Genomic DNA, 27,979 nt, shown 5'->3' with positions numbered 1-27,979 from the left:
GATTAGTTGGGTGGGAAACCTGTTGTTGGTGGGGAATCTGTCGTTGGGCTGTGAGAAAAAGGAGGGGCCATATACAGGAAGAAGATAAAAACGCATTAATTGTTCGATGCAGAGTGGGATTAATCACAGGATGAGGGTGAAACCTGCTGACGGCGATTAATACAATCCTCAACATCAGGTATATAAATCGTCAAGATATAGGCAGGCCTACAGTGAGCCCTCATCTCTTTCTGTGGGTTTGATTGATTTGGTTCTCATCTAAAATGTATACTTTTATTCCATGTAACTTTTCACGTATTTGTGTGTGTTTGTGTTAATTTAAACGTGTTTCTTGCAATGCACTTTGACGAATGCCCTATAAGAGAGAACTGAAACTTACAAATTGGTTGAGGAACTCATAGTGTTAATGTTCGACACAATATTCTTGTGACTCAAAAGGCTTGTGACTCAATCAATGATGAATGTATGAATTGTGGGTCGGTAGGGGGGGGACGGGGGGGAACGGACGCATCTGGCGCCGTTCTGCTTGTCTTTTGACCTGTCTCGACTGTACCTTTTTAATATCAACCTCCAAATCACTGCCCGCCCCTATGTGACGTAATGAGACGTGTGCAGCCGCGATCAGGAAATACAACTTGAAGTAGCCCGGCGACTGTTATTATTTGAGCGGTTATAGACGTCTGTAACCTGTTAATATCTGCTTGTCACTTCGTTGTCGTGACTGCGGGTTGGAATCAGGGGGAGAAAGCTTACTGGAATTAAAAGATTCCAATACGATCATTTGCAGTCCGACGAGGAAACGATCAGCAGTAAGTTAACCTATATTCTCGAGTAAGGTATGGGTTTCTACATTATGCAATTCTTTCACGTGTAATCTTATAAAGACTTTTATGTAATCGCTGTTGGGAACAACCATCTGAAATCAATGAGCTCTGTTTAGGCCCGGATGAAGGTGACATATATACTAATAGGTGAAAAAACAATACGGCAATTGGCGAAACGGTGTGCTGTGAAATTAAGAGGTCCAGGCCACACCTCTCAAGTACTTTTTTTTTTCTACCCAAAAATGCCCTGTTTTCTCCCGAGACCATAATTAACTCCAGTGTGTCCCAGAATACTCCCTCACTCTCTGGTCACCCAATATGCGCCTCGTTCATTTCTCACTCTTTTCAGTGCGCCATAGCACTCCTATCTAAAAAACTTTGACTATCTTTTATTCAAGGAATGGCTGCTCTACTAAAAGTGCTGCTTCGCGTAGCAGAGAAAGCAGCCAATGTGGCGCGGGTCTGCAGACAAGAAGCGCCGCTCTTTGAGCTTCTGGTGCAAGAGAAGACTGGAGATGATAAAAACAAGAAATTTGTCCAGGACTTTAAGACACTTGCTGACGTGGTGATACAGGAGATGATCCGACATTATGTCGGTGCAGAGGTAGGACGGCCTACTCTATATGCCAAAGGGTTTGTATAATATCATGATAATATCAAATCTTACCTTTATGTTAATATATTTGCTCTAGTTCCCTGAAATGGGCGGTTTCATCCAAGGCGAAGAGTCCAACAAGTTTGAAAACGGTCTTGGTAATTATTTCACTACACTTGAAAATATTTCACGAAAATTTAAACCAGATTTTAAACGAATTACCTTTTGAGAAAGTTTCTTTCATTTAATATCTGACATATTTTGAAAAGATCTAGGCATGGGCTAATTAGTGAGACTTGAGGGGAGTTTGGCGCGCTAGACAATTATTTATTCATTTCTGTACTTTAAGTAAAGAAACCTGACTATTTACAGCTATTTACAAAGTTTCATAACTTCTAATTCTACGCAAACCTTACAAAAATGTACCTAAAAAAATAAATAAAATGAAGTTAATGGTGATCATTGACGATCACCATTTCGTTTACTTTTTTGACCCAGGCTGCTCAGGTAAAGACACACAGTATTTTATATTATCTTGCCTGAGAAATAACTAAACTAAATAGTAGCAGTATTACCATCCTCTCTCATGTCATGTTTTAAATGAGTGTGTGTTGATGTCCTGCAGGAGAGAGTGTGGTGGTGACGGTGTGTGCGTCGGAGACGGAGACGGCGGCGCTGTTGGAGGCCGTGCTGGACGGTGACTCCACTGCAGCGGCCCTGCTGGCCAAGGCCATCCACCAGGACCCGGCCGCCGTGGACAACACACTCCAAAACACTGGAGACCTGAGCATACCGCACAGTCCCTCCGAGCTCGGAATCTGGATCGACCCCATAGGTAAAATGTTGTCAGTCCACTTACCGGTATTTCTTTTGGTATGCGGCTTTTTTGTGTAAAAAAAAAAATGGAACTGCTAGGCATCTGAAGAATCTATCAAACACACCATATAACACAACCACAGCCAGTGGTACAAAAACGAGTGACATAAAAAGTAACTTTTTCTTCCCATGTTTTGATATGAAGACGCTACCAGCCAGTACATTGAGGGTCGTGAGATGGTATTGGAAGAGGGACACCTGTCTCCCTCAGGTCTCCACTGTGCCCTGGTCCTGATCGGGGTTTACCTGCGTAGCACGGGGGAGCCAATCATGGGGGTCATCAACCAGCCTTTCAACTACAAAGATCCTTCAGGGCGGTAAGTCGTGAATAACCCCAAAGAGGACCGCATTGAAAATATGCAGCTATAACTCTATTTGAAGGAAAGACTCATTCTGCATATTTTTCACTCTCTGCTCATCACAGCTGGCAAGGGAAGCATTTCTGGGGTGTGTCCTGCGAAGGTGTGCGCGCGTGTTCCGTATCCCTCCCTGAGAGTCCAGCCGAGGGCACAGGCCTGCGGGCGGTGCTGAGCTCCAGCGAGAAGCCCGCGGTGAAGAAGGCGCTGGCCTCGCTGTGCGGGCCGGACAACGTGACCTACGCCTCCGGGGCCGGCTACAAGATCCTGTGTGTGATCCTGGGCCTGGCCGACCTCTATGTCCTGTCCGAGGGGAGCACCTTCAAGTGGGACTCGTGCGCCCCTCACGCCCTGCTGCGGGCGCTGGGCGGGGGCATCGTGGACTACACAGAGAGCCTGGGGACCCCGGAGCCCCGAGGGGCCCAGCTCACCTACCACCAGCCCCGCACCCAGAACAAGGGAGCGGACTGCTGGGCCAACCAGGGAGGCCTGGTGGCCTACCTGGACTGCAAGGCTCTCGGCACTGCTATCGAGGCGCTCAACCTCAAGCCGTAGGGGCGGAAACTGTGGATGTAGCACGAGCCAAAGCACCGTAGCTGTCGCTTAGATGATATCCATATGCGTTTTCTATTTCTGGGGAAGAAAAGATAGGGGAATGGCTTGGTGTAGGTTTATTTTAAGCAAATATTCTATATTATTTAATACAGAACCAGATATGCTTATGTTTATATGAATGGCGGTTGAACTATGTGATACAGTATTTGGGTTATCTTCGGCCATCTTTGCAGTTTTTAATATATTATATATATATCACAACATTTGTTTTTCATCTCTCTGTTATGACTATTTAATATATGTTAAATGTTAGTGATACATGATATATCTTCCAACTCCTAAAAATTTAGGCATCATGTATCCATCCCCTGATGGCCGTAATTGCAGATGCAGCTGAGAATTCAGGTGCTGCCCTCCACTTAGAAGAGAAGGGAGTGTTTCCAGCACAGGTTCAGCGGAACGGCCACATCCTAGCCTACATTTCGTTGTTAACTTCACTCCACTGATTTGAATACCAATATAATGGTATGGGCTTACATAGCTCAGAAAAGAGATCTCATCAGCCCTCAGTGGAGAGGCTAATTATCGGTCACCAAAGGTTAATCTATATTTTCTAACTGCCAGGTGTTTTGGTTAGCAATCTCGCAATAATCTACAAGTTATAAATAGATTTTGTTTTCATTTCAACCGACAAAAAAAACCTCACATGTTTTCCCTGCCAAGGTGACCTCAATATCAGCCAGCGTCTGGTTAAGGCTGTGGCTGTCTGAAAACACTCCTTTTAAGGAGAAAAGGAGGTGACCTGGTCTGTGTCTGTGGCCGTAGCCCCACTGCTTAATGAAGGTCCGACGACGGGAGAGCCGCACCAGGCCAAACTATGACTTGTTCAATGATAACAAGCAGATTTCCTCAAAGCGGACCTATGCAAGCGTATCAGTTCCTTTGAAGGAGATGCAGTTCATTTTTGCTATTTCTATGTCATGATTGCTATTGCATTTGTTTTATATTGATGTCAATTGTTTAGTATGGCAATTATACATGGTGTACTCAGAAGAGCTAAAAAATATCAAACTTTAAACCGATAGATCACAAAAAACAGCAGGGGTTTAATGGCAAATTACGTTTATTTTAAAAACCGGAGAACGTGAAAGAAATCAAATGTAATTCCAGCAAAAGACGACCCAAACCGTCTTCCCTAACCAAAGTGGTCGGTGTGTTGTAAAGGCCTGCACACCACTTCCTGTTGATTGTCAGATTTTTGCATTTATTTTTTGCATATTGTTTTAATTTAGGAAAAACCAAGCTGTGGGTACCGATTGGGTTAACCACATCCAATGCACTCCAGTGACCTAGCCCCTTTTTATGTGCATGTTTAAAGTCTAGGAATATTTCTCAGTAAAACTTCTGAATCTACAAATCAGTTATGTATGTGTATGTGTTATAACTTTTACATACACATTCACCCCATTTTATTTTGTGTCTGGCCTTGGATATACCCTATATATTTGTTTTACTTCAACCATAATAATCTTAATGTACAAATACGAAATATCTGTGGAAGCCATGTTGAATAGTCCAGTCCAAGAAGACTTTGAAGGTCCTGACAATTCCATACCTGGAGAAGCAGCAGAAAAATGTAACTTATTCCAGCTGTTAAGAAACAAAACGCCAAAATTAAACCAGCTCCTATGTAAAGGAGGAAAAAATAAATAAGCATTAAGAGGCTATTGAGTACTTTTCAGTCAAACCCAGACATAATTTTTTGGGTGGCCTAAAAATAATTTGGAAAATAAAACATTCCCACCATGCGTTGTCCAACTTCAAAATTAGAAGTTATTGATAAGTGTCTAACTTATTCATTAAACCAAGTTAATCATGTTTAGAGAAAATATCCTGTAGAAAAAAAGTGGGGTTTCATTCAACACAGAACTTCATTAAGAGTTAAGTTGCTTTTCTTTTTCATGCCAAATCCCAAACTTAACTAGCTCACTATCTTACTCTGATTGAAATTGCAATTTAGTTTTAGTATTGTAACACATTTCACAGTGAGGTAATGATATGCAGATATTAATGCCTTGACCAAAAACTAAATTTGATGGCACTACAAAGAAGTCTACATACCGAGTCATTGCCAATCATCAATTTAGACAGTTTTTGCAACCAATATAGGCCTACAGTTACAGCCTCAGACTAACTGAAACTGACCTTACCGAAATTGGGTTCAAATAGGCAAGCAAGTGACAATTGCCCACACACACAATTACAACCTAGTGAATCATCTGCAGCATGGGCAGGGAACAGAACACAACCGTTAAAGAATGCTGTCGGCATAATTCGGTTTTCCATTGTCCCCCAATAAACAATCTACAATGACAATGTAATTTCTATCTTGGGAAGTGCCAGACAGATGCTTCAACTGTTACCTTGGTTTAATCGGTTATCAAAAACACATGAAAACAAAGCAATTGTGTTGCTTTAGTCAGCAGAATGTATCTCTAAAGTGTAACGGGATCCCCCACTTTCTTAATTTCCTGACAACAATGCGAATATCTGACCCTCACAGGAGTGCATGACACAGGGGGCCAATGCAGAGTCCATAGCTGCCCTGGGGCTGCTCGCTCCACAGACAATAGCTGAGAGCAGGCCAACATCATTCCTTTAGTTGTTTACCTTTCAATAAGAGAACAAAGGAAAAAGGAATGCTGCTGGCCTGCCGTTTGAATGTTCCACATCAGAGGCAGACACGGGCTTGCACTTCAGAAAAAAAACAAATATTTTACCTTTCAGTTTTTTGTTAGTAATAATTACGTCTACAATTATTTTTTTTGAGGATTCGGTGTTCTGCAATGTGTCAGAAAAGAATAAAAAAAAAATTGATTTATTCAGTAATATGATTAACAAGTTTTCAGTTTTCCTAAGTGGTTTGAGTTTCAATAAACAAATTCAATCAAATTAAGATCAAATCAAAGCACATTTATATATTAAATATCAAGACCAGGTCACAAAAGTCAATAAGCCAAATCATAATTGTCCAACATGTTTTGTATTACTTGAAATACATTTTACCAACAAGGTTTTCCATCCATTCCATTTGTTCCCCAGTGTAGCACACGGGGGCATTTAGAATCTGGACTAACAAGGATTAACTGCACTAGAACCATCTGTATGTATTCTTCCGGAGAACCAGGCAAAGTATTAAGAACCTTTTTACAATTCTCAAGCCCAGGCCGAGCCACCCACTGCATACAAAAATAATAGTAATCATTTGTCAATTCACTGCAAGTTCAACGCTTTAGCAGAACATAAAGAGAAGCTTTGTGCCAATATTCTGTTGCAATCTTCTCTTCCATCCAAAGTGAGACAAATCAATATCACTAAAAGGTTTAGTTGATAACCCTCCTCCCGTCACCAGTCAGCGCAGAAGGCAACATGTTGAAATGGTACACTATCAGCCTGATATCTCATCGCCAAATATCCCCATCTGTTATTTTGACGCCTTGGCTGATGTTTGCAATAGCATGCCTAGATAATGTTGTATGAATAAGTGAGCTTTTTCAGATATTCAAACATCTATGTAATGCAAAACATTACAATATATTTTCTGAAGCTGCATTGCAGCAGATGGAAACAGACCTATCTTCTTGGTTGATTTCTGCACCAATGACAGTTGTGACTAAATTATGGACTGAACGAGGGGTAGTGGGGGAAATAGTCCAAAAGCAGACCACTCTCAAATTTGCCGGTCCAGGCATCACTGAAACATTACTGCGAGCTAGATCATCTCTTGATTTAGGGGATCCAGAACGCAACCTCCAACAGGGATTTGCTTTATCCTTCAGAACCATAAAAGCAAAGCTCAGCAGAAACAAAAAAAAAGTTTAAAAGCAAGTGAGTCAATTGTGCATGCAATGCAAAATTTGGCAGGAAATTAACTTGTACAGCATTCTGATATATTTCAAGGCTACAGTCGTCTTAAAGACCAAAGACAACCCAAAATAATAAAGTAATGACGGATGTTTCTTTTAAAAGCACCGTTGCCTTCATTTCTCCAATACTTCCCCGCCTAATACTTTGCCTTCTTTCCGATTTGGTCTTCATGATCGGGTCTCTCCTTTTGGCCGATGTTGAAATGACCGTCAAAGAGACGGTTCTACCCACATGAATCTTCCTGAGTTCAACTCACGAAGGGCCGATCTTGGCGCACCAAGGGGGCTTATGAAGAGACAAACATGGGTGATATCTGTGTGTGTCGCGTCTCATTGTTGCCATTAGGTCGATAACTATAAAACCAGTCATGTGATTTCACCTCTGAAAGGGCTTGCGGACCTTTTTCCTTCTCCGCGGCGGTTTGCCACTCTCCGCACATGTCTCGCTGGCCTCCGGCCGCTGGGCGCCCGGCATGAAGAATCCACCGTGTGCGGGCGGGGGGGAGAACGGGGGAGGGAACGGGGGCGCCCCCTGGCCGGTGGGGTGCGGAGGTGGGCCCGGGGGAAAGAACCCCCCGTTGGCGGCCATGTCGGCGGCCGGTCCCCCTTGAAAGATGCGGTTGAAGAGGTCTTGTAGGTCGGCGGGGTTACTGGGACCCGGGGCGGGCTCCGAGGGCGTCCTGGAGGTAGGGAAAACACAGCGGCAGTTAGAGGACAAAAACCTCCCCTCCATCAGCCTGGACGTTATCCTACTAACAGAAGTCCATTCCTGGAGACATTACGGTCCCTCTCCCATGACCGCCAATGATGAAATGACCATGTAACCCTAGATCGACTGCAACCATTCCCAGGTGGGCCTTACCGCTGACGTGCAGCACTGCCAGTGTTCTTGGAACCGAATGAGATGTGATAGGGCACACGGTGTGTGTCAGGCGAAATGCCAATCCTTTGGCAACCTGCCCACTCTGTAAAACAATGAACAAGGCTGTGAAGCGATACACTGCGCACCGCTGTCGGCAATGTTTAACTCAAATACCACGCTATCGTTTATTTCGTTAAGCTCCAACGGCAACCATCTTCTGCCATCAAGTTCACCTGTGATGTCGTAGACCTTGCCATCCATGAAGGCAAAGTATGTGATCCGTAGGCCTAACATGCTGGACTCAGCCCACAGGTCTCCCTCCTCAGCGCTGTGGAAACGGTTGCATTCGCCACAAAACCTGGCCTCAGAAGGCTCACGGTCCATTTCGAACCGCCTGCAGAAAAACACAGCAATGTTTCAGCGCTCACTTGTCACTTGACTGGTATGAATGAGCCAATAGCCACGCTAAATTGTTTAATTTATCCTGTGTACTAAAGCCAGCAATGCTTCGATGGGTATGTTAGATGGACGGAGGGCGGGACGTACTTGTGCTTGCCTTCACATTTGGTACACATCATGGTATTCATGGCTTCCTTAAGGTCGTCCTGCAGTTTGGTGAGGAACTCATTCATGGACTTTGACAGCTCAGTTGCCGCCATTCGCTTTCTGCGTCAGAAAAATGAACAGCTAATCAGTCAGCTAATTTGATCCGATTAATTTGAAACACTAAGTTAAACATATGGGGTTGTCTTCAGGAGGTGAGAATAACTTCATGTTTATGCAATGATTTTTGAAAGACAAAGCAATTCAGAAGCACCAGTGAATAAAAGACAGGGTGCTCAATCAATTTTAATAGAAGCAAAGCTTTCTTGTTGAATCTCTGACAATATCCAAGACCTTTAATACAGAGAATTGTAAATAAAGTGGGGCCGAACTTCTCCTTTTTCCTTCCACTCACATTTCGTACTCTCGCCGTGTTTCAGGGTTACTGACAATATCCCAGGCGGCCCTGAGCACTTTGAACGCCTCCCCAGCACGGGGGTGCTTATTCTTGTCTGGATGGACCTAGCACACAGGGTAGAAAGAACAGCAATAAACAAATGAGAATAACTCCAACACTATATATTACCCAACCATGGTTTCAACATTACAACATTTTGGATGATGGACCACGTATAGACAGACGCACACACACACACACACACCTGGACAGCCAGCTGCCTGTACGCCTTCTTCAGCTCCGCCTCAGAGGCGTGGACCTCCACACCGAGCACAGTGAAGGGGTCAAGCTCCTCCTCCGGTACCTGAGCCAAGGCTAGCAGCCTCTCCAGCTCCTGGCCCGGCTGGCTCTTCCCCAATTGGCCAGGGGAGTCCGGCAGGGACACGGGCACCCGTCCTTTTCTCCTAAACCAGTTTCTGACCGTCTCCCTCAAAGAGTTCACCCTCTTCCAGAGCCTGGAGTCCTGGCATGCGGCCCAACACCGGTTTGCCCTCTCTCCGCCCACCCGGATCAGAAGACTTTTTCCCCACATGGAGGCCAGCATTACTATGGCGCAAACCAGGGCAAAGCTAGTGGTGGCCACCTGCTTCAGCCACTTGGCAGACCGCACCGTCTTATCCACGACGCCCGCAGCGGTGCCTCTGGCGCCCTCCAGGACCCGCAGAGCGTCCGCCTTCATCCCGGGGACGTCGGTGACCTTGGCGAGGAGCTGGAGGCCGACATTGTACAGAGTCATCCCCCCGGTCTCCACGCCGACGCCGCAGTGGTGCGTGAGCGCCACGATGAGCTCGATCACCATGTGGACGCACGAGAGGCACCAGGTGCCAAGGGACTCCGACAGCAGCTCCTTGACGGCCAGCACCAGCTCCTGGCCCCGGCTCCGGCGGCCGCGCCCCTGCTGGTGCTGGTGGTTGCGCCTGCGGTTCTGTTTGTGCCTACTACCCCCGGACATGACAGTACCCTTTTGAAAGGAAGAAAAGAGTAGAGAACTGGCCGAGCTGTGGCTACTTGGTTCAGAAACCGACCCCCCGCCACTGTTCCTGGACCTACATCTCTTCCCCACCCCCTGCGAGCTCCTCCCACCCGCGTCGCCGTTCATATGTGGCGATTTTACGTTTTCAGTTGGGCTTCCGCCTTGGCTATCTTCCTCTTCCTCCTCATCTTCTTCTTCTTCATCCATACACTGAGTGTCCACACCTGCATAATCCACACCTTGTTGTTGGCCTAACATGTTGAAGACTTCATCGTCTGCATCCCTGTGTGATTCTATGTGTTCGCCAGTCTCTTCTTCAGCGGTTCCTGAGTCTCGAGGCATGGCTAGGTTTGAGGTGTCCGGAAGGTTATTGAAATCCAGAACTGATGTAATGTCCTCCACAACGGGTGCCCTGTGGGGTTCCCCCTCCCTTTCGCTGAACTCCCAGTGGTTAGTACTGGTCATCAAATAGGAGCCACCAGAGAGCAGGGGGCCATCGGCACTCTCCTCCTCAGTCTCGGTAATGCCATCCATCTCCCTCTCAGATGAAGCCATCTCCAGTGACCTTTGCTCTTTCGATCCAGGTGTAGATTGAATGGAATCTCATCAAAGATCATTGACTAAATTCATTCTCTCAGTCGATATCTTCTCCGAATTCTTGTAAGGCACAAGCAAGTCACGGTTAACCCCATTTTTCTTGCGTCTCACTTTCAAGGTTTGGGTCTTTCCTGGATAATCAGAAGCACATCACACATTGGCCCCCTGGAATGATAGTTAGATTTATTTCACTAAACAACAAAAAAAAACGTAGATCACCATTGAAGAATGTTCTTTCACCTGCGTAATATTATAAAACTCATGACCAAACGTCCAGATAGCCAAGAAAAAAACAAAAAAGTTTACTAAACGGACAATTAAATTTGTTTTGGATTTTCATCAAAAAAGCATCTTTCTTAAATAGTCAAAGATCAACAGTTACATCTCGCGTTTGAGTTAACAGAATCGTTTAATCTACCGTTCTGCAAGGGTCTCATAACGGATACCCGACAGAAAACTCTTCAATCTTCCATTTATATGAGGAAGCATTAAGCAAACAATTAAGACGACTTGCATTTGCTTCAGACCTTTTGACAGATCGGGATAAACGACTCTGGTCGGACCAATACCATCCGCAACTATGAGCAAAGGACCGCATACTTAAGCAAAGAGAAAAAAGCTGTCCTTGTGATAGGTCACCATGTATGGTTATTGAGTGAACTGACACCTCAATCAAACCACGGCTAGCTTTGCAGAGCAGCCCCGGCTGGCCCAGGCGATGCCAGGTAGGACCGACGAGAAAGTAGCCTTGCAGAGATGGTTGTGTTAAACAAAGTGTGACAGTTGTACATTTGATGGTGCACGATTGGATATCCCCGGAGAAGCACAGTAGTATCTCAAGCAAACATAACCATATAAGCGACCATTAAACGTCTACGTCGAACAAACTGGCATGCCAGATGTAAACAACCCAGAACTAGCTAACGCTACGATAGCATTGCTTCCCCTTCCTGTGAGGTTAGCGAGTTTGATCGGAGATATCAGTCATTTGCAAAGGAAATTAAATGGATCTAGCAAATTCATCACAGCACTCTCATTCATTCGATGGTATTGATACCTTGGAGGAGCATACATGCGATTGACGGGTTGTTTTAGGTTGTCACTGTCCCATGTTGTTTTCTCTTACTTTCCTTACTTCTTCTTCTACATATATTGGTTTACTCGCAGGTCTTCTTCTACGGTTCATATCGGTCACTACTCTCTGTCGCCTCTGTGGAGGGAGGACGTCAATGCATGTAGATGTTGGATTTGGCTTCTCCAATCAGTAACACGCACATTACCACCATCTACTGTTCAATGTTGGTCATTAAATATGGATTCATGCGTATGAACGTGCCGATATTTATTATGCTCGAATGATCACAATTGAGCTATAGCTATAAAGAAGGCTTACTAACTACATTTGAAATTTCACGTCAAACTTTTGGGATGTACCTAATCGTATGCGGCTCGATCCTTAACAACATATTATTATAAGATTCAACCAAAATTCACACATGGGTGCCGCGCGCAACATTTCAAACGTGTAGGCTAGTGGTGTAAGAGAAGTGGAGGGGCGGAGGGACTGTCGATCATATCGGGGATCCCCTTACTGCGTCAGCGAATCTCCAACGAAATCAGATGGAAAATAAAATCTTAGCAATGTCCCCAAAATGCCACCGTGGCACGTGTCTTACAGGTACAGTACGCCTACTCATATACAAAGGTTTATGGTGAATCCACATTGGATTTAGGTTGAATGGCGACATTCTTAGGCCTATAATGGCGATCTGTTTGCCATAAGAAGCAAGGGTTAAAATTGGTATTTTAAACCCCCCACTACGGTCTCCACCTACATCTCCAATTTGAAAGCCGCCTCTGCCGGGAGAGGAAAACTCTTTTTCGGTCAGATGGCGTGCTGCAGTCCGCCCCCATCATTCTTGCACCCACACAAACAGTACAAAAAAAAGGCAGTCAGCAACCAATACGGTGCGCCGGAGGAGGATTTCTGCCAAAGAATTAAGACGAGTTGCTATAAGCGCAGGGACTTAGCTGAAGAGCACGCCACTCAATACCAAACGTGATAGAAATTGGTTGAAGATATCGAAAATATAATGTCTTTCCGGGCGTTTCCGCAACATCTGGCTAGTCGGGATTAGTCCTGTCTTGGCTTAAAACAAAAACGGTTTTTTAATCTGAATTCAAATAACAAAGGATTTCTCACATATAGACGAGGGTTACACTTTGAGTATCAGTTGGCCATCCAGATCTGTTTTTTCTTTTTTGATGCGAAGCTCGTAGGCTACACACTGGTAAACTATAGTGAAATTAAGCAGTTGTTGAACTGCATCCCTGCTGAATTAATCTGCTTGATCAGGAGAAGGTAAGTGAAATGCCTTCTTTTTTTTCGATACAAATACAGCTGTATTAGTTGGGTCGTCTGGGCGCAGGGATTGTACAAAAGATGAGGATAAAGCATTACAATAACTTGGCTGCACTGTAACCTCCAGATGTCTTGATTCACAATAGGAAAAGTTGTCAAAACATAATAGTAGTGTACCAGAAGCTGAAATAGGTCATTTAAATAATGCACACTAGTTTAAATTTAAAACGTGGACGACCGTTGAATTCAGCACGATGCCTAATATACTCTTAGTGGAAAGATGTTATTTGCATGCTACTAATGTACAATAGGTTCCATAGACGTATAGGATGCCAAGGACGATGCAGCAGATATGTAATTAAAGTTATATTAGCGTCACAGCGCCACAATAAGTTATACTTATCAATACAAAATTAAGAGAAAAAGTGCAGTTCCCTATTTATCAAAGACCCAACTATCATTCAACGCAAACACTGCACCCCCCAAATAATAACAAGCTGAACCTCGTTCATACCACAGTTTATAGTCATTAAACCAGTACTGATAACAAATTACCATCAGTAGGGCGATGCACGCCTCACTATTAGTCACACCGGTGAAGTGATGAAACTAAGGTGTGGACTTAAACCCCGGTGTCACTTCAGCAAACCAGTTTTATTACAAAATCAGCAGTCCATTATTTTCACACCTATTACACATCAAGATAATGTATCACTGACAGCCAGTGGATCCGAAAATATAAACATGCTCACCTTACTATCATGAGTGTATGCAGTAATGTTGCCACACTAGTGATGTCCTTCCCGTCACACTTTTCCAATTCCTCCTTTGAGCCATGCTCGATACCAAATGAGAGGCTCGTAAGGAGAGGTGTGTGTGTTTGTGTTTGTGTGTGCAAGAAAATATTATAATTACAGGGTTGTTCACTAGGAAAGCCATGGTAGTTATAATGATATTGTTTACTGATGAGATACTGAGGTACTCATAATTTGCATTAAAAATGATCAAACAATAGGACCTTTATACTGTATCCCAACCTTGTGGCTTTGCGTTTTAGCAGAAAGTCCTTGAGAACTGTGTAAGTGTGCCGCTCTCTGGCCCATCCCATCTTTGGGTACTGTCTCATTTACCATCTAAGCTATCAAGTAAAAGAAAAATAGATATTTGATTACCACAATGACTTTCTCTTTATTGTTTTGCATCTGTTCTTTATCGCAATTTCCTCATAGCTCCCTATTCTTCTCCCTAATGTGTTTCTTGCCCTACTTGCTCTAGATTCAGTGCCATGTCTCTGCCACGCACGCTCGGGGAGTTACAGCTCTATCGGGTGCTTCAGCGAGCCAACTTACTGGCCTATTACGACACCTTCATCCAGCAAGGTGGCGATGACGTGCAGCAGCTCTGTGAGGCGGCGGAGGAAGAATTCTTGGAGATCATGGCACTAGTTGGCATGGCCACCAAGCCGCTGCATGTGCGTAGGCTACAGAAGGCGCTCCGTGACTGGGCGGCCAACCCTGCGCTCTTCAACCAGCCCGTGTCCAACGCCGCTCCCTGCGGGATCCCGCTGTTCAAAGTGGAGGGAGCGGGCTCCGTCGGGTCGCAGGGGGGGCCCAGGAAGTCCGTCAGCAACGGCCAGCCGGGCTCGCCCTGCGAGAGGGAGGACAGGGCGTGTCTCACGCCGATGCACAGCGGGAGCCCCCGGAGCCCTTGCTCTCAGGCGTCCCCCCAGCCCCCCGACGCGCACTACAGGGACAAACTGTCGCCCATGGACCACCACTGGCTCAACCCCGAGCAGGACGGGAACTGCACGGCGGAGGACGGCTCCCCCAGCCCACCGCTGCACCCGTCCGGCCCGGCGGGTCCCTCCACACCCCCGGGGTCTTCCACGTCGTTCCCCCCCGGGACGCTCTCGGCCTGGCCCGGGGGGCAGCTGGACGGAGAGACGGCCAGGGCGGTGGGGGAGAGTGTGGAGCGGCTCCTGAGGACGCTGCCCCGATCAGAGCCCGGCGAGGTGAAGACTCTGCTGAGGATGAACAAGAAGATGGCAAAAACCGTGGGTCACATATTCAAGATGGGCCCGCAAGACAGGAACAAGGAAGAGGAGATCAGGAAGTACAGCCTGATTTATGGGAGGTTTGACTCAAAGCGGAGGGAAGGCAAGCAACTCACGCATCATGAGGTAAGGGCATCAAACCAAAGACACAAAAACTAAAGGGATGGACTTCTTTCTATTTCTCAATGGAAATGTGAAAGGATTCATTTGACTAGCGGGGAGGGTTGCAGTATTTGATGTAAATCAGTTTAAAGATGGCTCCCTTTACTTAGTGTTCTCTCCCCTCAGTTGATCATCAATGAAGCTGCTGCCCAGTTCTGTATGAGAGACAATGCCCTTTTGCTGAGACGTGTCGAACTCTTTTCTTTGGCTCGGCAGGTGGCAAGGAAGTGTGCCTACACATCAACATTAAAACATGCTCGGTAAGATCACTGAAAACACGGGACAAATCCTTCTGCTCGACAGCTGGATGTAAAGTCCATAATTCAGATTTGCTTGCGTCTTAAATATCATTGTGTTTCTATAGTATTTTAAAAACGGGAATGTAGAGTAAGTAATATGGAAATTAATCGTGCACATTCCAGAATAAGTCATTATCGGATCTAATGTTGTATGCAACGTAACAATTGCTATGAGCCGGATCTGGTTATGTAAGGACATTCCTCATGCAATAAACTGAGGTGATTTTTACATTTAATTATGGTACCATAACTTAAATGGCAATTTAAACAAAACATATCTTGATTGAACTGGCTCTGATAAAAAGGAAATTAACTGTTCAAAAAATACATAAATAAACATACAATTTGCAGGTTATCTGGGCTATATTTCTGTTGTCATTATGTTTATCTTATCTCATCTTATTCTTTGATTCTATTCAAAGGACAATTACAGATGACAATAATTTCCTATCGCAAAAGAGGGTGAAACATGAGGTGAGTTATCAAAGCACAATTATAACCGGCCAATTAGCTTGGTTTCAATGTGTGGGTTAAAATTATGAATTAATGGCTGGATGTGTCTGCCACATAATCAGACTGATGATCACAACTTCCTTTCACAAGCGACGTCAAACTGTGTTCATTAGAACTCTATGTTCCTCTTGTGCGGATGTGATGTTGTGCAGGTCATTGTGCCGGAAAGCGTGTCTTCGCTGGTTGGGGTGGAGGGGTCAGAGGTAACGACCCAAAGGGCGGAGGACGACAGTGTGTCTAATGAAAGCCTGGACACTGTATCCCAAGGTAGTCTCCCCAGATAAGCACTATCATATCAAGTGTTTCTCTTTGTATTGCTCTCTGGGTAGTTTTGACACTTTTTTTTTTTTTTATCTCTAACCTGTCCCCTTCTACAGATCATCTGTCATCCCCAGACATGTTTTATGTTTCTTTAAATGTCAATGTCTGATTGTATGAAACCACTGATTATCGTAAAAAAAAGAAAAGGGTTACCGCTATGGAGGGGTACCCACGCAGTACACACACACACACACACACACATCTGTCTGTCCAACTAGACATAATTGGTTACAGTGCAACCAATCTCCATCCCCCTGCCCTCTTCCCCACCCCCTCCAACAGACACTTCTAACCCGGTCAACTGGAGTCGCCATCTCATACAGCAAACACTTATGGATGAAGGGCTGCGATTGGCTAGGATGGTGTCACATGGCCGAGATGGCAGGATCAGCCTAGGGTCAGAAGGCACTCATTCAACAGGTGAATTTTCCAAATGACAGTTCAATAATATTTTTTTCACCACTTGATATTTACTGATATTAGATCAGGCTATTTTGGCACATGACCTTTCTTTCTTTCTTTTTTTACTGAGCCACATGTTTGGTTTTTAATGTAAAGTGGAAAATAGGACTATATTCGATGAACCCAACGACGCAGACAGAGATCCCCAAACAATGAATGTTTTATGGATCTAGAGTTTGAACAACAGTGAGTCATATAATCTCTGAGGTGACGCCTCCCACTATGCACAGCTGAACTTCACTAGACTGCAAATTAGAGAGGATTGCAGTTAGGAGGGGAAACAGAAGGAGACAAAGAGAGAGAGACACAGAGAGGAAGAGAGAGAGATGACATAGACAAATGTGTAACACTGTCATGTGCTAGAATCTAACACAACGTCACCATCATCATATAAAATTAAATAAAGTTAGTATTATTAACAGTGTTCCCCCTCCCCCCCCCCCCCCCCCCAATTGTATTCATCAGAGATATGCAAGAGGTTTAGAAGGGCTGAGCACTGCTGGGCTGAGGCAGCAGGAAACAGAGAGAAAGAAAAGAAAAGCAGCAAGAAGCAAACAAAGGCATGAGGAGGAGGAGGTGGGGATAGGAAGCACTCTGTGGGCGTTCAGATCTCCCTGCCCCCCCCCCCACAGCAGCAGCGTCTGACGTCAGACTTTTAGGTGCGTGGGCTGGAGGGCGGGAGCCATTGGGCGTGGGGGCGAGGGAGTGGGAGGTAATTGGAGGGGCGTTGCATTGACTCACCAAGCGACAGTGTTCAAAAATAAAACTTGTGGGCAGGGAAATGGCACAGTCCTTTTTTATACATCTCATACACACATCCCCCTCGGAGTAAAGTGTGGAAATAATAAAAATGACATATGTTTCATCTCTGACGTTGGTCTCCCTCCACTCTGTCTTGTTGTTTTTCTCACCCATTGTGGTTGTTTGATGCTTATTGCCTCTCAATATGCGTTGTAATTTTTAAGAATGCATCTTTCAGAAAATATATAATGACAGCATTACTGGACACTTGTATTGATGGTCAGTTATTTGTTCTGGTGCTTTAAACCGCTGCGAAACACACAAGTCAGATATTAAAATTAAATACTCCCGAAAATCTTAAACATGAAAATCTTTTAAATAGTAGCATATGCAGTTAAAGTAAAATCGACTTTAGTAAATGCATGGTTAATGCAACATTTCAGAACTAAACAGCCTTATAGTGACTATTTATACTTCACAGACCTCCAACAGGCTATCATAATGACAATGATAAACTGAGATCCTGTCTATTTGTATCTATATTCATATCACAGACAGGATGTTTATTTACGCAACTTTTGTTTTGTTTGTTTTCCACAGATTACGAGAGTAAAGAGGAACAGGGGAGTGCAATAGCGTGTAGGAGCCGGAGCCCTATCATCACAAAGGAGGATTTGGACCACAGAGGGAAATGAAAAATCCCAAGGGGTACACTACATCGTATGTACAGACCTCCATCTCAACTTCAACACATCATGTACTATATGGACTGTAACTGAGCAGGTTTAAGTTCTCACGTCAATTACTAGAAAATTGACAAAAGTGGCTTTTAGGGGGAAGAAATCCATATTATAAAACTTATCCCTGTCTTGATTGATGGTTCCTCAGCCTTAGGATGGCAAGTCTGGGTATGTAATAGAAAGCCATAGGTGGCCAAACCCACACTTAGTAGACATGGTGGTATTTAGAGTTGATATGAGTCTGGAATTAACTGGATGGGGTCACTGATCAAGTAGGCAGGGTTATTTGAATGACGTTAGGGAAAAATGTAATCTTTAAAATATCGTTCAGCATTTTTAACATATCAACCTACAATATTTGAAAAATTGTCCTCTGCTGCCCTCTAACCAAATAAAATCATACACAAATGTATGATTCAAATTGTAATAGAAAGTCTTGATGTAAGGCAAAGTAGATAGTAGAGCGCTAGGGGGTAGCTTCTGAAATATCTGCTAAAACAATAGAGGTTAATCAACATTGAATATATACCGTAGCTGTCGTCTTCTAACTTGTCGATTTCACATCAACTCATGAACCCGGAGATGATTTATAATTTATAAAGAAATTACATTCAGATTAAAAATCCTTCAGTTATTTGAGTACTGAGACCATTTGTGTGTGTAGCTAGGGTGTAGAAGTAATGTGTTTGTCACACTCTTCCCACCTTCACGCCCCTCAAATATTAACAGTATAATTTAAGTCAGTCACTGACATCTTTGAAATAATCATTACTTGGCAAAGTTTCTGTGTGTCCGGGTTGTTAAAATAGGTCAAACGACAATACAACTGTACAACGATCCAGATAATGATGGGGCCATATTTATTTACTGAAGATGAAAAAATGAAACAAGCTTTCCTGAATACTGAATATCATTGATGTGTTCATTACTGTGGTATTATAATCGCACACACATCTATCCATGGTGCAATCTTGTTTAAAAGAGAAACATTTTCTTAAATTTTAGGTGGGAACATTTTCAGATGGCTGAGGTTTGCCTATGTCATCAAGTCACCCCCACTAACCCAAAAGACCACCCACTCACACCCCTACTCTCCCACAGGGGCTGCTACGTTTCTTATTGCCACCTACCAGTTTGAATCTTATAAAACGAGAGGGAGTAGAGACGAGTGCACTGCAGTGTTTACCAGCCGGGATCTGGGGGTTTGAATGAGTGGCCTTTTCAGTGGTGACTCCATGACAAAAACGTTAACATCCTCAAGATTTCCTCTTGGATCGAAAACCCATCCAAACAACATCAAATGATGATGAACAATCACACTCAACCTGGGGTAAAAAGATGATCAAACGGTGCTTCATTTTCCGACACAGCTGACCCTTCACTACATTAGATATGAATATGCTAATGTTTTGTTGTTATATTGTTATATTCATAGAAATAGTGGGAAGGCCCATGTTTGGAAATGCATTGTCCATTATATCTACATGGTATCTACACAATAAGACAGGCAGCCAAGTGATGTAAAGGATTCAATTAAACTGCAGGTTCTCTTTCACTATTGTCACCACCCTCACGTTGAAAAACAGATTATTTATTTTATTAAATCTCAATAAACGTTATTTTATTGTTTAATTAAGAATTGTTCTTGTGATTTTTCGAGTCATCATTTCATAAATTTTTAGCATTTGAGGAATTATGTAATTACCTTTTCTATAACTGATGGTGTGTTAGTAATTTATAGCTTGCGTCACACAGCCAGTAACACCATCTTGTTTTGCTGTTTTTTTCCTTTCCATTTCCGTGCGGAACAGTTAGTTCTGTACAGACGAGGCTTGCATGACTCACCTTTAGTAGTGATGTCAGCACTCAGATCCACTCAGCGCTATGTCACACATAGCCCTCCTCTGTTGGGTAGGCAACAAAGATGGTTCTGCATGGCAGTCATTAAAACAGAATGCTACAATAACGTTTTGGGGATCTGCTTTTGGATTGAGGTTTCATGGTCATTTTTTCAGGGGTTGTTTCATTTCTTTAAATACAAAACCACAGGAAACAGAAGTAGAAAAAAAACACAGAATCGAAAACTTGCACATGTAAAAACAGGTAACAACGGTTTGAGAGGTTTAAGGATAGTTTTGGTTGGATCCCAATCAAAGCGTGTGTGCAAAAAACTATTGAAATATTCTTCAGCAGAAAAACGTTAATTTCGAGCTAGTTCTTTCTTAATGTACAGGTAAAAAACAAGAGTCATCTCTCCTTAAGGCATCATCATAGAACAGGAAGAAGTTGTGAGTCTGCTAGGTGATGTGTGTGTGGAGGTGTCGCAGGAACTCTCCCCGCGTGGCTGTGTGTCCGGGGAAGATGGCGTGACAGAACTCGCACACCTGGGACTGCAGCTCCATTTCGGACATGAACGCCCCACCACTGTTGCTCAGCTCCTCGCTTCCGAGGAGGGGGTTGTAAGCCCAAGCCAGCGGACTTGCCGTCTGAGAGGCAGAGCACCACACATAAGACACACAGTCACTTATGCAGAATGTACTGTAGAATGTAGATATGACAGATTAGAATTGTTCTTTTCTTTTTTTTAATTTTAGCAGATACATTTATCCAAAGCAAGCCGTGACATTTATTTTCTTCAGATACACGTCATTAATGAGAAAATCAATTTTTTTGCATCTTGCTAAAGGTCGCCTACAGGAAGACTGTGGTTAAGGGGTTTCGAGCCCACAACTATGGGATGCTTCTCCCATAGTTGTGGGTTCTACTTTAACCACCAGACCATCCGGCCCCCCAGAGGTGGCGAGATAAAAGGTCAGAAAGAAAACAGAAGGACTCCTACCCCATACGGCTGCATTACTTTACTCCCTCCACTCTGATGGCCATGGTACGAACCAGAGCTACTGAGGGCCGGAGACCTTGAGGCTGGAGACGCAGGTTGGGGATGTTCTCCTTCTTCTTGTTCATCTTTGTCGGTTTGACGGTGATGGGGCACATTTAGACCCAGTTTCCCCATATCTTCAGCAAGAAGCACAGAGAATGTGGCCGCACCTGCAGTGCGGGTATGGCCGACATCAGTGTGTGGTGCAGCATTCTGATTGGTTGCAACTAGTGGGGGAATACTGTCCTCTTGGGAATGTGCAGTGCTCTCCTGGCTACCCTGACCCGGGATGGACGCCAGGCCACTGAAGCTGCCATCTTGATCCAAATACCCTGCAAGAAAAGTAAAAATTTAAAATCCAAAATACAGCTTTTATATATGAAGAAACTATACACCCATTTGCTTTTTTTTGTAGCAGCTGTCACAAGGTTTCAGATCCTTCTTAAATGAAAAGCGAAGTGAGTACTCATTTAGAAAAATGCTTGACACTCACAATAAATTGCTAGGTTAATTAACAAAGGAAGTTATCAGCCCTATCGTCATGTTTGGGCATCTCCACCTGAACTTTATGTATATACATGTTTTCAAAATTTACCATTTGAAACTTGTTGTTTGTGTAGTTCCCTTGACAGTTTCTGCAACAGAGCTGCTTGTCGTATGCATATTGATCTGAGGTGAACAAACTCCCTGAAGAGTTCATTGTACGCGTCCTCCATCTCCACAGGGATCTGCTTCTTATGAAATAAATCATATAACACATTTGTGCAGATACTGAAATTACTAATTTCTTAAACTATTATGTTATTCTTGTTCTTTTTTTAACTGCTTTGTATTAATAGTTTTCAAAATGCAATTAATGAGAAGCATTAGAAAAAAAGGTTGCATATTAAATTAAATGTAAAAGCATGAGGAACTAAGGACCAAAGAAGGAATCGAGAGTTCTTTTGAGAAAAAGGGGAACTCCCAAAATGTGACTACTCTTTGGACTCAACAATTGCCACATGAATGTATGCTTAATTCAACGAATCATGTATTATTTTGCCTTATCTTATGTTTTTTTACATATATTTTAGGGGACGTTTTGTACATGGTGACAACGTAGCAAAGGTAACATATTGGCATAACTTGTACGAACACTACTAACCTACTTCAAGGGAGAATGAGCAAATACTGAGTAGACGAAACTATCCTGAGAAATAACCCTTTGTCCTACTACAATAAGTGACTTTGATTTCCAGCAGTAATACTTATGTTTTTGAGGGATTCAATAATAGTTTTGTATTGCTGTCACCTCTCATACGTTATATATCGAGTCGTAGTTCTCAAACAAGCCAGCACCACAACACAACCGTTTGAAACGTAGGTACTTACAAGTTAGACGAGGAAGACAGAAAAGGAGTCAAGTGCACTCCGACAACAAACATGACAGCAAACCCAAATGTGAAGATGACGTGAACTTCCCAAATATGTGGATTCGTACCCGGTATTCTTCAAAGTAAAAGCTCAGAAGTGACGTAGCAAAAATAACTACCTCAGAATTGAAGCGGTAAAATGAATGATAACTGGAGGAAAATAAAAAAGAATGAAAGGAAAACGAAATAAAACATGTGAAAAATACATATATTTTGTAAATTAAGAGTGTGTCTCAAATAAAGTGCAAGTCCTTACACAAATAAATCTTTCCGGTAGAGCCCTATGGGACCTATAAGATCGAAAAAAGAAATATGAAAAATATGAATGGCCTTCAATGGAGAGAAAGTAATTATCTTCTGGTCGCATTCCTTATAGGCCCCGGATTGCACATATGTTGTTTGTGGATTTAAATTATAATTTTTCATGTCAAGAGTTTGACCGTTTATTGTGCAATTGTTCAGTTAAAGGCTGTAGAGAAAACACAATGAGAACGACTACACGGTTCGTATGTGACGTCAGGCTCCCTGCGACTGGCGTGGACAAGACCGACAATCTCCCCATCGGCATAACTGGCATAACTGAAACTCTCCACATGCCCCGACTTATAATAGTTTTCACCTCTTTCGATGCTTTTATCCTCCACTTGGAAAAAATCGGTGAAGTGGAGTAGAGAGATCGCCATGTCTATACCGAGTTCCAAGTGCGGGTGGTGACGTATATCATTCAAGTCGAGAGCAGCGAAGAGCTGTAGTTCACAAAGCGGCCTCACACCAAACCTTCTTGGCGAATTTTTTTAGTTTTCTTTGCATGAAAATGTATCATTTAAATTCACAAACAACATATGTGTAATCCAGGGCATAAAGACTGTGACCAGAAAATAATTACTTTCTCTCCAATGAAACCCATTCATATTTTTCGATCTCATAGCTCCCATGAGGTCTACCGAAAGAGGCGTGACTTCGCCACTATAGAAGCTCTATCTATAACATGCAAATCTGTGTTTAAAAGGATTTAATGAAGCCGTCTGATACCTGATAACTGATATCTCTCTGTGACTGTGAACATCTGCCACTCTTCGTCTTAAAAATATAATAATTGCACTCATCTCAAAATAATGTTGCCCTCAGCCAGGGCCGGATCTACCATTAGGGCCCACGGCACTGTGCCCAGGGGCCCCAACCATTCCCAGCCAGTGGGGGGGCACCACACGAAAACATTTTTATGAATGTTTGTACTCTTAAAATAGTTAAACATGGTATTATTAAATAGGGTATTCATTTAAAATTCATTATTAAAACGAATGTCATAAGAACAGCAATATAATAATTCTGAACAATATAGTGGCCTAATGTGACAGTTAACCCCCCTCCCATAACCTGTCAATTGAGCCAGTCCACCTATGGTGAAAAGTAGTCGGCGGAGTAAGACCAAGCCGGCTACACTTTATGTGTCATTATGTGTGTGTGTTAAAATAATAATAATAAAAAAAATATATAGAATTTTTTTTTCCTGATTTTTTTCGGGGAGGTGGGGGGGGGGGGCCTTCAGACATTTGTGCCCAGGGGCCTATGATTTGTTAATCCGGCCCTGCCCTCAGCTCTTCTTGCGCTGTTTGCTCAGTCTCAGAGACATTTCTCTTATATTGTGAATTTGGATTGCAGCACCCATTTTAAACACTCAGTAACGTATTATATAACATGTAATACTTTAACTTAAAGGTGTATTATTTAGGATTTAGTGGCATCTAGCGGTGAGGTTCAAATTGCAACTAGCTGACCCCCTCACCTCTTCCTCTCCAACCATGTAGGAGAAGTGGCCTACCCTAGCCTGTTCCAGGAGGTTTTCCAAACTAATATCATCGCATACAACATCATTGAGTAGAAAAGTATCAAAGAATGAGGGTCCTTCATGTACATATGATTTTTATTTAGTTATTTAGTGTGTACTATAGGTCATAGCTCACAAGTAGCTATTAAAGATAGCTGTTCTGTAAAAAAAAAAAGAAAAAAAAACACTCACTCCTTGACTCTTGGTGACAGGCAAATGAACTCAGCTGAAACAACTTTGCGATCATGTGAGTACGTACTTGGGTAAGGTTCAGGGAGCTGAGTCGTGTCAGATGGGGCCTGATATAATAATAGAACAAAATTCCTGCCCCCCATCCTCTTCACATTGATAGGGCCTCCACACCCCCAGCTCAATGGGTGTGTGTGTGTGTAGGGTGCAAACTACCCTCTCACTGGTGGGACGTATGACTTGTAATATAATAACACTACTTAGCCGCTCCCTTCTGGAGACTTTCTCCTCGTGACCTTGTACAACGGTGGTGAAAGAGCCCAATACCTGTCGCAGGAATCCTGCCTGACCACCACATTTTGTGAAGGCCTCCTGGATGGTCTGATATGTCTGGTCAAACGACTCTGTCACACATAATGGTTATAGCAAATATTCACATGACGGGAACACAGACGAATGGCAGGAATACCTTGACACTTTTACAAACACAGTGTGCCAGACATTTCCTTCTAATGTCGTATTAAGCAGTGCATCTGATCTGTTGATTGATGTCGCTGTCATGTCACATGGCCATGCCAGGGTACTGCTCCCCAATCTATGCATGAGTGTCTTGTGACCTTGAACTTCCAATCCCCCCCGTGACCAAGATACCCCTGCACCCCACCCTCAACACCAATCTGCCCTCCTCGACCCCATCACCTCCCTTCCCCAGTGACACCAATCTCTGTATATCTCCAATCCCTCTCTCTCTATCTCTGTTTGTGTATATGTGCGTGCATGTTTGTGTGTGTGTGTGTGTGTGTGTGTGTGTGTGTGTGTGCTTGCACACTGCAGTGTGTGTGTGGTGGGAGCTGTGAATAACTTCCAGGCAGCACGCCAAAAATTGGCATCTGCCAGTGCAACACTAGCCATTCTGTCAATCTTGTTTTATAATTGTGACATTCTCATGTTCTCCTACTGAGCAGAGTTAAGTTCCTAACTTCACAAGTGAGTAGGCCAAGGAGAGAGAGTGAGGGATAGAGCGACGGAGAGCAGGGCAGGAGACATAATGGGAACAAGAAAGAGAGTGTGCTTTCATGTGAGTGTGTGTGTGCATGTGTGTGCATGTGTGTTTGTGTGTGTGTGTGTGTGTGTGTGTGTGTGTGTGCGGGTGCGTGAGTGTGTGTGTGTGTGTGTGCATGTGAGTGTGTGTATGGTGTCTGTGAAATGGATGGCAGTACCACAATTATTTATCTTTAAAGCTTGTAGTGGATTTCCTTAGCTTCGTAGTTTGTATTATTTGTTACTGGCTGGTGGCCAATCCAACGATAACTTTCATGGACAATACTACTAATTTTAACTTTGCCTCTGCAATTCCAAATCTTCTCATTCCGTTGTTTTCAGTGTTTACCCAACAACATTATAAATGCAATGCATTGCTGTCATAAAGGACCAAGCCAAATATGCATGATTCATGTCTTACAAATACATTAGGGCGAATATTGCAAATCATCCTATCATATCAAATATGATCATATGTGTATGATCATATACCCATATGATCCCCACTAAAGGAAACTATGTGGGGGAGATATTTTACACAGTTACCTAGTGGGGTGAACATTTTTAATAAAGAAATAATATTATTCAAATTAAAGCTAAAGGTACTGTAATTCACCTGAAGGTTTGGTGTTGAGGCATCACGAATGTTTCAAGCTTGCTAATTATGCTTTCATTTTGGATCCACTTTCTTTCATACTGGGCCAGCCTTTACAAGCGTCCGGTCGGTGGCATCCATCTATCCATACCCCCCATGGTGCATACAGGGCCAAGGGGCAATGGGTTTACTACTTACTTATGAATATAATTCTGTAGGTACTAAGAGCTTAAGAAACTGATATGGTTGGAGTTATCACAGGGATGGCAGGGCCAGTGATGTCTGCCAAAACATTTATCACCAGACTCTGTTAGTGCAGATCCAATTACAGAGGTTTCCATGGGCTCAACAATGACCAGCTATAAATACACTGACAGAGTGTTTTCCAAATGCAACCATACATAAATTATATGCACACCCACGTTACAAACAATCCGTTAGTGTGTAATTAAACATATCTTGGAGGAGAACTAATTCATGCATTGGCCTATTGTAAGGCAACATTAACTCTAATGAAACTTAAAGCTGCATTAAGCCTTTTAAGCACAACTATTGAACTTATTGGACAAAAACATTTACTGTGTGTGCATTGTAATAATATATGATGATATCATAAGTGTGTGCCGTTTATTATATTCTAACATCTAGACTGTGTGTGCTATTTGAAACAGCAGAGGAGTCCCCACAAGACAAGTTATTTACAGCCTAGTCCATCAATAATGACAGGTGCAGCATCCCCACAAGCAGAACTATTAGCTTTCCTCCCTGTGGAACAATATCCTCTGCAGCTATAATCTCTCTCTCTCTCTCTCTCTCTCTCTCTCTCTCTCTCTCTCTCTCTCTCTCTCTCTCTCTCTCTCTCTCTCTCTCTCTCTCTCTCTCTCTCTCTCTCTCTCTCTCTCTCTCTCTCTCTCTCTCTCTCTCTCTCTCTCTCTCTCTCTCCCTCCCTCACACTTTATCCCCCTCTCTCTCACTCAATTGCTCTGTCCCTCTCTATCCTGTTCTCTCTTTCTTTCTTCTTTTTCTCTCTCTACAATGCAGGTTGTCACATTTTATATAGTGAGGATATACTTAGAGAAAATCCATTTGCCTTGCAGCAACGACCGCTCAATATCTCGATAACAGGGAATTGAAAGTCTTACATAAAACAAAATACACAAGCATATACTGAAATAGACATATTGGTATGTTTGCGGTGTAAATCATTGTGACACAAGTAGCACAGGTTTTATGGAGACGATACTGGCTCAAGTGTACAGGCCGTAATGTTAGACCGTCTTCCAGAAACCAGAGTGTTGCGTGTCAGGGAAGAGGTCAGGAATCCAGACGGCATATCCTCACATCTGTAAATAAAATGACATTTTGTGCTCCTACGGGACTTAGGATCAGCCCTGGTTCCAGACGGCATATCCTCAGTACTGTAAATAAGATGGCATCCTGTGAAAGTGTGACTTTCAATAGTTAAGAACATTCATGGAAAATGGCCTTTGAGGTGATATGCGATTTGAGATTGACCATATTGAATGTCCCAAATTAACATAATATAATTGAATGTAATCTAACCGAATGTAATATAATTCAATTTCATATAATTGAATGAAATATAATTTATTTGTGTTGTCAGAAGGGTCTCTCCAGTCGTATACACCCTTCCACGGAGGAGCAACCAGGGTTCACTAAACATGAAGGCGGTGCGGGTTTGAAAGCTTATTCGTTTAATAACAATCATGTTTAATTGAATAACCTTTATCCCCTACCACCCCTCCTCCCTCTCTGTCGTTCGCCCGTAACCACTTTTTCCACTTGGTGTGCCAACGCC

The 27,979-nt window shown here is 43.3% G+C and overlaps 4 protein-coding genes across 17 annotated transcripts; 2 read left to right on the top strand and 2 right to left on the bottom strand.

Moving 5' to 3' along the window:
- Positions 1-86: 86 nt before the first annotated feature.
- inpp1 (inositol polyphosphate-1-phosphatase) lies at positions 87-4,626 on the top strand. Of its 3 annotated transcripts, none has more exons than XM_030374108.1 (6): positions 87-178; positions 1,223-1,428; positions 1,517-1,577; positions 2,045-2,254; positions 2,441-2,612; positions 2,720-4,626. In XM_030374108.1, exons 2-6 carry the CDS (start codon positions 1,225-1,227, stop codon positions 3,204-3,206), a joined length of 1,134 nt encoding a protein of 377 aa, XP_030229968.1. In that variant the 5' UTR covers positions 87-178; positions 1,223-1,224; the 3' UTR covers positions 3,207-4,626. The 3 variants fall into 3 exon arrangements, with proteins under 3 accessions (XP_030229968.1, XP_030229966.1, XP_030229967.1); XM_030374106.1 differs by lacking the exon at positions 87-178 and adding an exon at positions 563-809; XM_030374107.1 differs by lacking the exon at positions 87-178 and adding an exon at positions 587-836.
- A 991-nt stretch (positions 4,627-5,617) lies between these two features.
- dnajc14 (DnaJ (Hsp40) homolog, subfamily C, member 14) lies at positions 5,618-11,744 on the bottom strand. Of its 4 annotated transcripts, none has more exons than XM_030374101.1 (7): positions 11,622-11,744; positions 9,200-10,729; positions 8,953-9,059; positions 8,541-8,660; positions 8,228-8,388; positions 7,995-8,097; positions 5,618-7,812 (listed from the first exon to the last, which is right to left on the bottom strand). In XM_030374101.1, the coding sequence occupies exons 2-7, from the start codon at positions 10,520-10,522 to the stop codon at positions 7,509-7,511; spliced, it is 2,118 nt and encodes a 705-aa protein (XP_030229961.1). In that variant the 5' UTR covers positions 10,523-10,729; positions 11,622-11,744; the 3' UTR covers positions 5,618-7,508. The 4 variants fall into 4 exon arrangements, with proteins under 4 accessions (XP_030229961.1, XP_030229962.1, XP_030229964.1 ...); XM_030374102.1 differs by having other exon boundaries at positions 9,200-10,695; XM_030374104.1 differs by having other exon boundaries at positions 11,637-11,742.
- Positions 11,745-12,431: 687 nt separating this feature from the next.
- Positions 12,432-19,849, top strand: nab2 (NGFI-A binding protein 2 (EGR1 binding protein 2)). Of its 7 annotated transcripts, none has more exons than XR_003979155.1 (8): positions 12,432-12,926; positions 14,202-15,105; positions 15,268-15,401; positions 15,863-15,914; positions 16,106-16,220; positions 16,557-16,694; positions 17,202-17,395; positions 18,078-19,849. XR_003979155.1 is itself a non-coding variant. In XM_030374615.1 (8 exons), exons 2-7 carry the CDS (start codon positions 14,212-14,214, stop codon positions 17,300-17,302), a joined length of 1,434 nt encoding a protein of 477 aa, XP_030230475.1. In that variant the 5' UTR covers positions 12,432-12,926; positions 14,202-14,211; the 3' UTR covers positions 17,303-17,312; positions 18,078-19,849. The 7 variants fall into 7 exon arrangements, 5 of the variants coding, with proteins under 5 accessions (XP_030230475.1, XP_030230478.1, XP_030230479.1 ...); XM_030374615.1 differs by having other exon boundaries at positions 17,202-17,312; XR_003979156.1 differs by having other exon boundaries at positions 12,433-12,926; positions 15,358-15,401.
- Positions 19,061-22,589, bottom strand: zgc:113184 (uncharacterized). Of its 3 annotated transcripts, none has more exons than XM_030374622.1 (4): positions 22,467-22,589; positions 21,691-21,829; positions 21,057-21,427; positions 19,061-20,703 (listed from the first exon to the last, which is right to left on the bottom strand). In XM_030374622.1, the coding sequence occupies exons 2-4, from the start codon at positions 21,809-21,811 to the stop codon at positions 20,515-20,517; spliced, it is 681 nt and encodes a 226-aa protein (XP_030230482.1). In that variant the 5' UTR covers positions 21,812-21,829; positions 22,467-22,589; the 3' UTR covers positions 19,061-20,514. The 3 variants fall into 3 exon arrangements, with proteins under 3 accessions (XP_030230482.1, XP_030230483.1, XP_030230481.1); XM_030374623.1 differs by having other exon boundaries at positions 21,691-21,823; positions 22,467-22,587; XM_030374621.1 differs by having other exon boundaries at positions 21,691-21,826; positions 22,467-22,558.
- Between the last annotated feature and the right edge of the window lie 5,390 nt (positions 22,590-27,979).

This window comes from Gadus morhua, chromosome 13 (assembly GCF_902167405.1).
Source record: "Gadus morhua chromosome 13, gadMor3.0, whole genome shotgun sequence".
NCBI lineage: Eukaryota > Metazoa > Chordata > Actinopteri > Gadiformes > Gadidae > Gadus > Gadus morhua.
Note: the sequence above shows the minus strand (reverse complement) of the source record. Positions and strands in the feature narration are given on the sequence as shown.

What these genes read in the sequence shown, in the direction of transcription:
- inpp1 (XM_030374108.1), top strand. Translation starts at nt 1,225, where the DNA reads ATGGCTGCTCTACTAAAAGTGCTGCTTCGCGTAGCAGAGAAAGCAGCC. An exon ending in GACATTATGTCGGTGCAGAG is followed by an intron (nt 1,429 to 1,516) that starts GTAGGACGGCCT and finishes TATTTGCTCTAG; the next exon opens with TTCCCTGAAATGGGCGGTTT. An exon ending in AATCTGGATCGACCCCATAG is followed by an intron (nt 2,255 to 2,440) that starts GTAAAATGTTGT and finishes TTTGATATGAAG; the next exon opens with ACGCTACCAGCCAGTACATT.
- dnajc14 (XM_030374101.1), bottom strand. Translation starts at nt 10,522, where the DNA reads ATGGCTTCATCTGAGAGGGAGATGGATGGCATTACCGAGACTGAGGAG. An exon ending in AAATGTGAAGGCAAGCACAA is followed by an intron (nt 8,389 to 8,540) that starts GTACGTCCCGCC and finishes GTTTTTCTGCAG; the next exon opens with GCGGTTCGAAATGGACCGTG. An exon ending in GGCAGTGCTGCACGTCAGCG is followed by an intron (nt 7,813 to 7,994) that starts GTAAGGCCCACC and finishes CCCTACCTCCAG; the next exon opens with GACGCCCTCGGAGCCCGCCC.
- nab2 (XM_030374615.1), top strand. Translation starts at nt 14,212, where the DNA reads ATGTCTCTGCCACGCACGCTCGGGGAGTTACAGCTCTATCGGGTGCTT. An exon ending in CCTGGACACTGTATCCCAAG is followed by an intron (nt 16,221 to 16,556) that starts GTAGTCTCCCCA and finishes CCCCTCCAACAG; the next exon opens with ACACTTCTAACCCGGTCAAC. An exon ending in AGAAGGCACTCATTCAACAG is followed by an intron (nt 16,695 to 17,201) that starts GTGAATTTTCCA and finishes TGTATTCATCAG; the next exon opens with AGATATGCAAGAGGTTTAGA.
- zgc:113184 (XM_030374622.1), bottom strand. Translation starts at nt 21,811, where the DNA reads ATGGAGGACGCGTACAATGAACTCTTCAGGGAGTTTGTTCACCTCAGA. An exon ending in CAAACAACAAGTTTCAAATG is followed by an intron (nt 21,428 to 21,690) that starts GTAAATTTTGAA and finishes CTTTTCTTGCAG; the next exon opens with GGTATTTGGATCAAGATGGC. An exon ending in AAGTAATGCAGCCGTATGGG is followed by an intron (nt 20,704 to 21,056) that starts GTAGGAGTCCTT and finishes TCTGCCTCTCAG; the next exon opens with ACGGCAAGTCCGCTGGCTTG.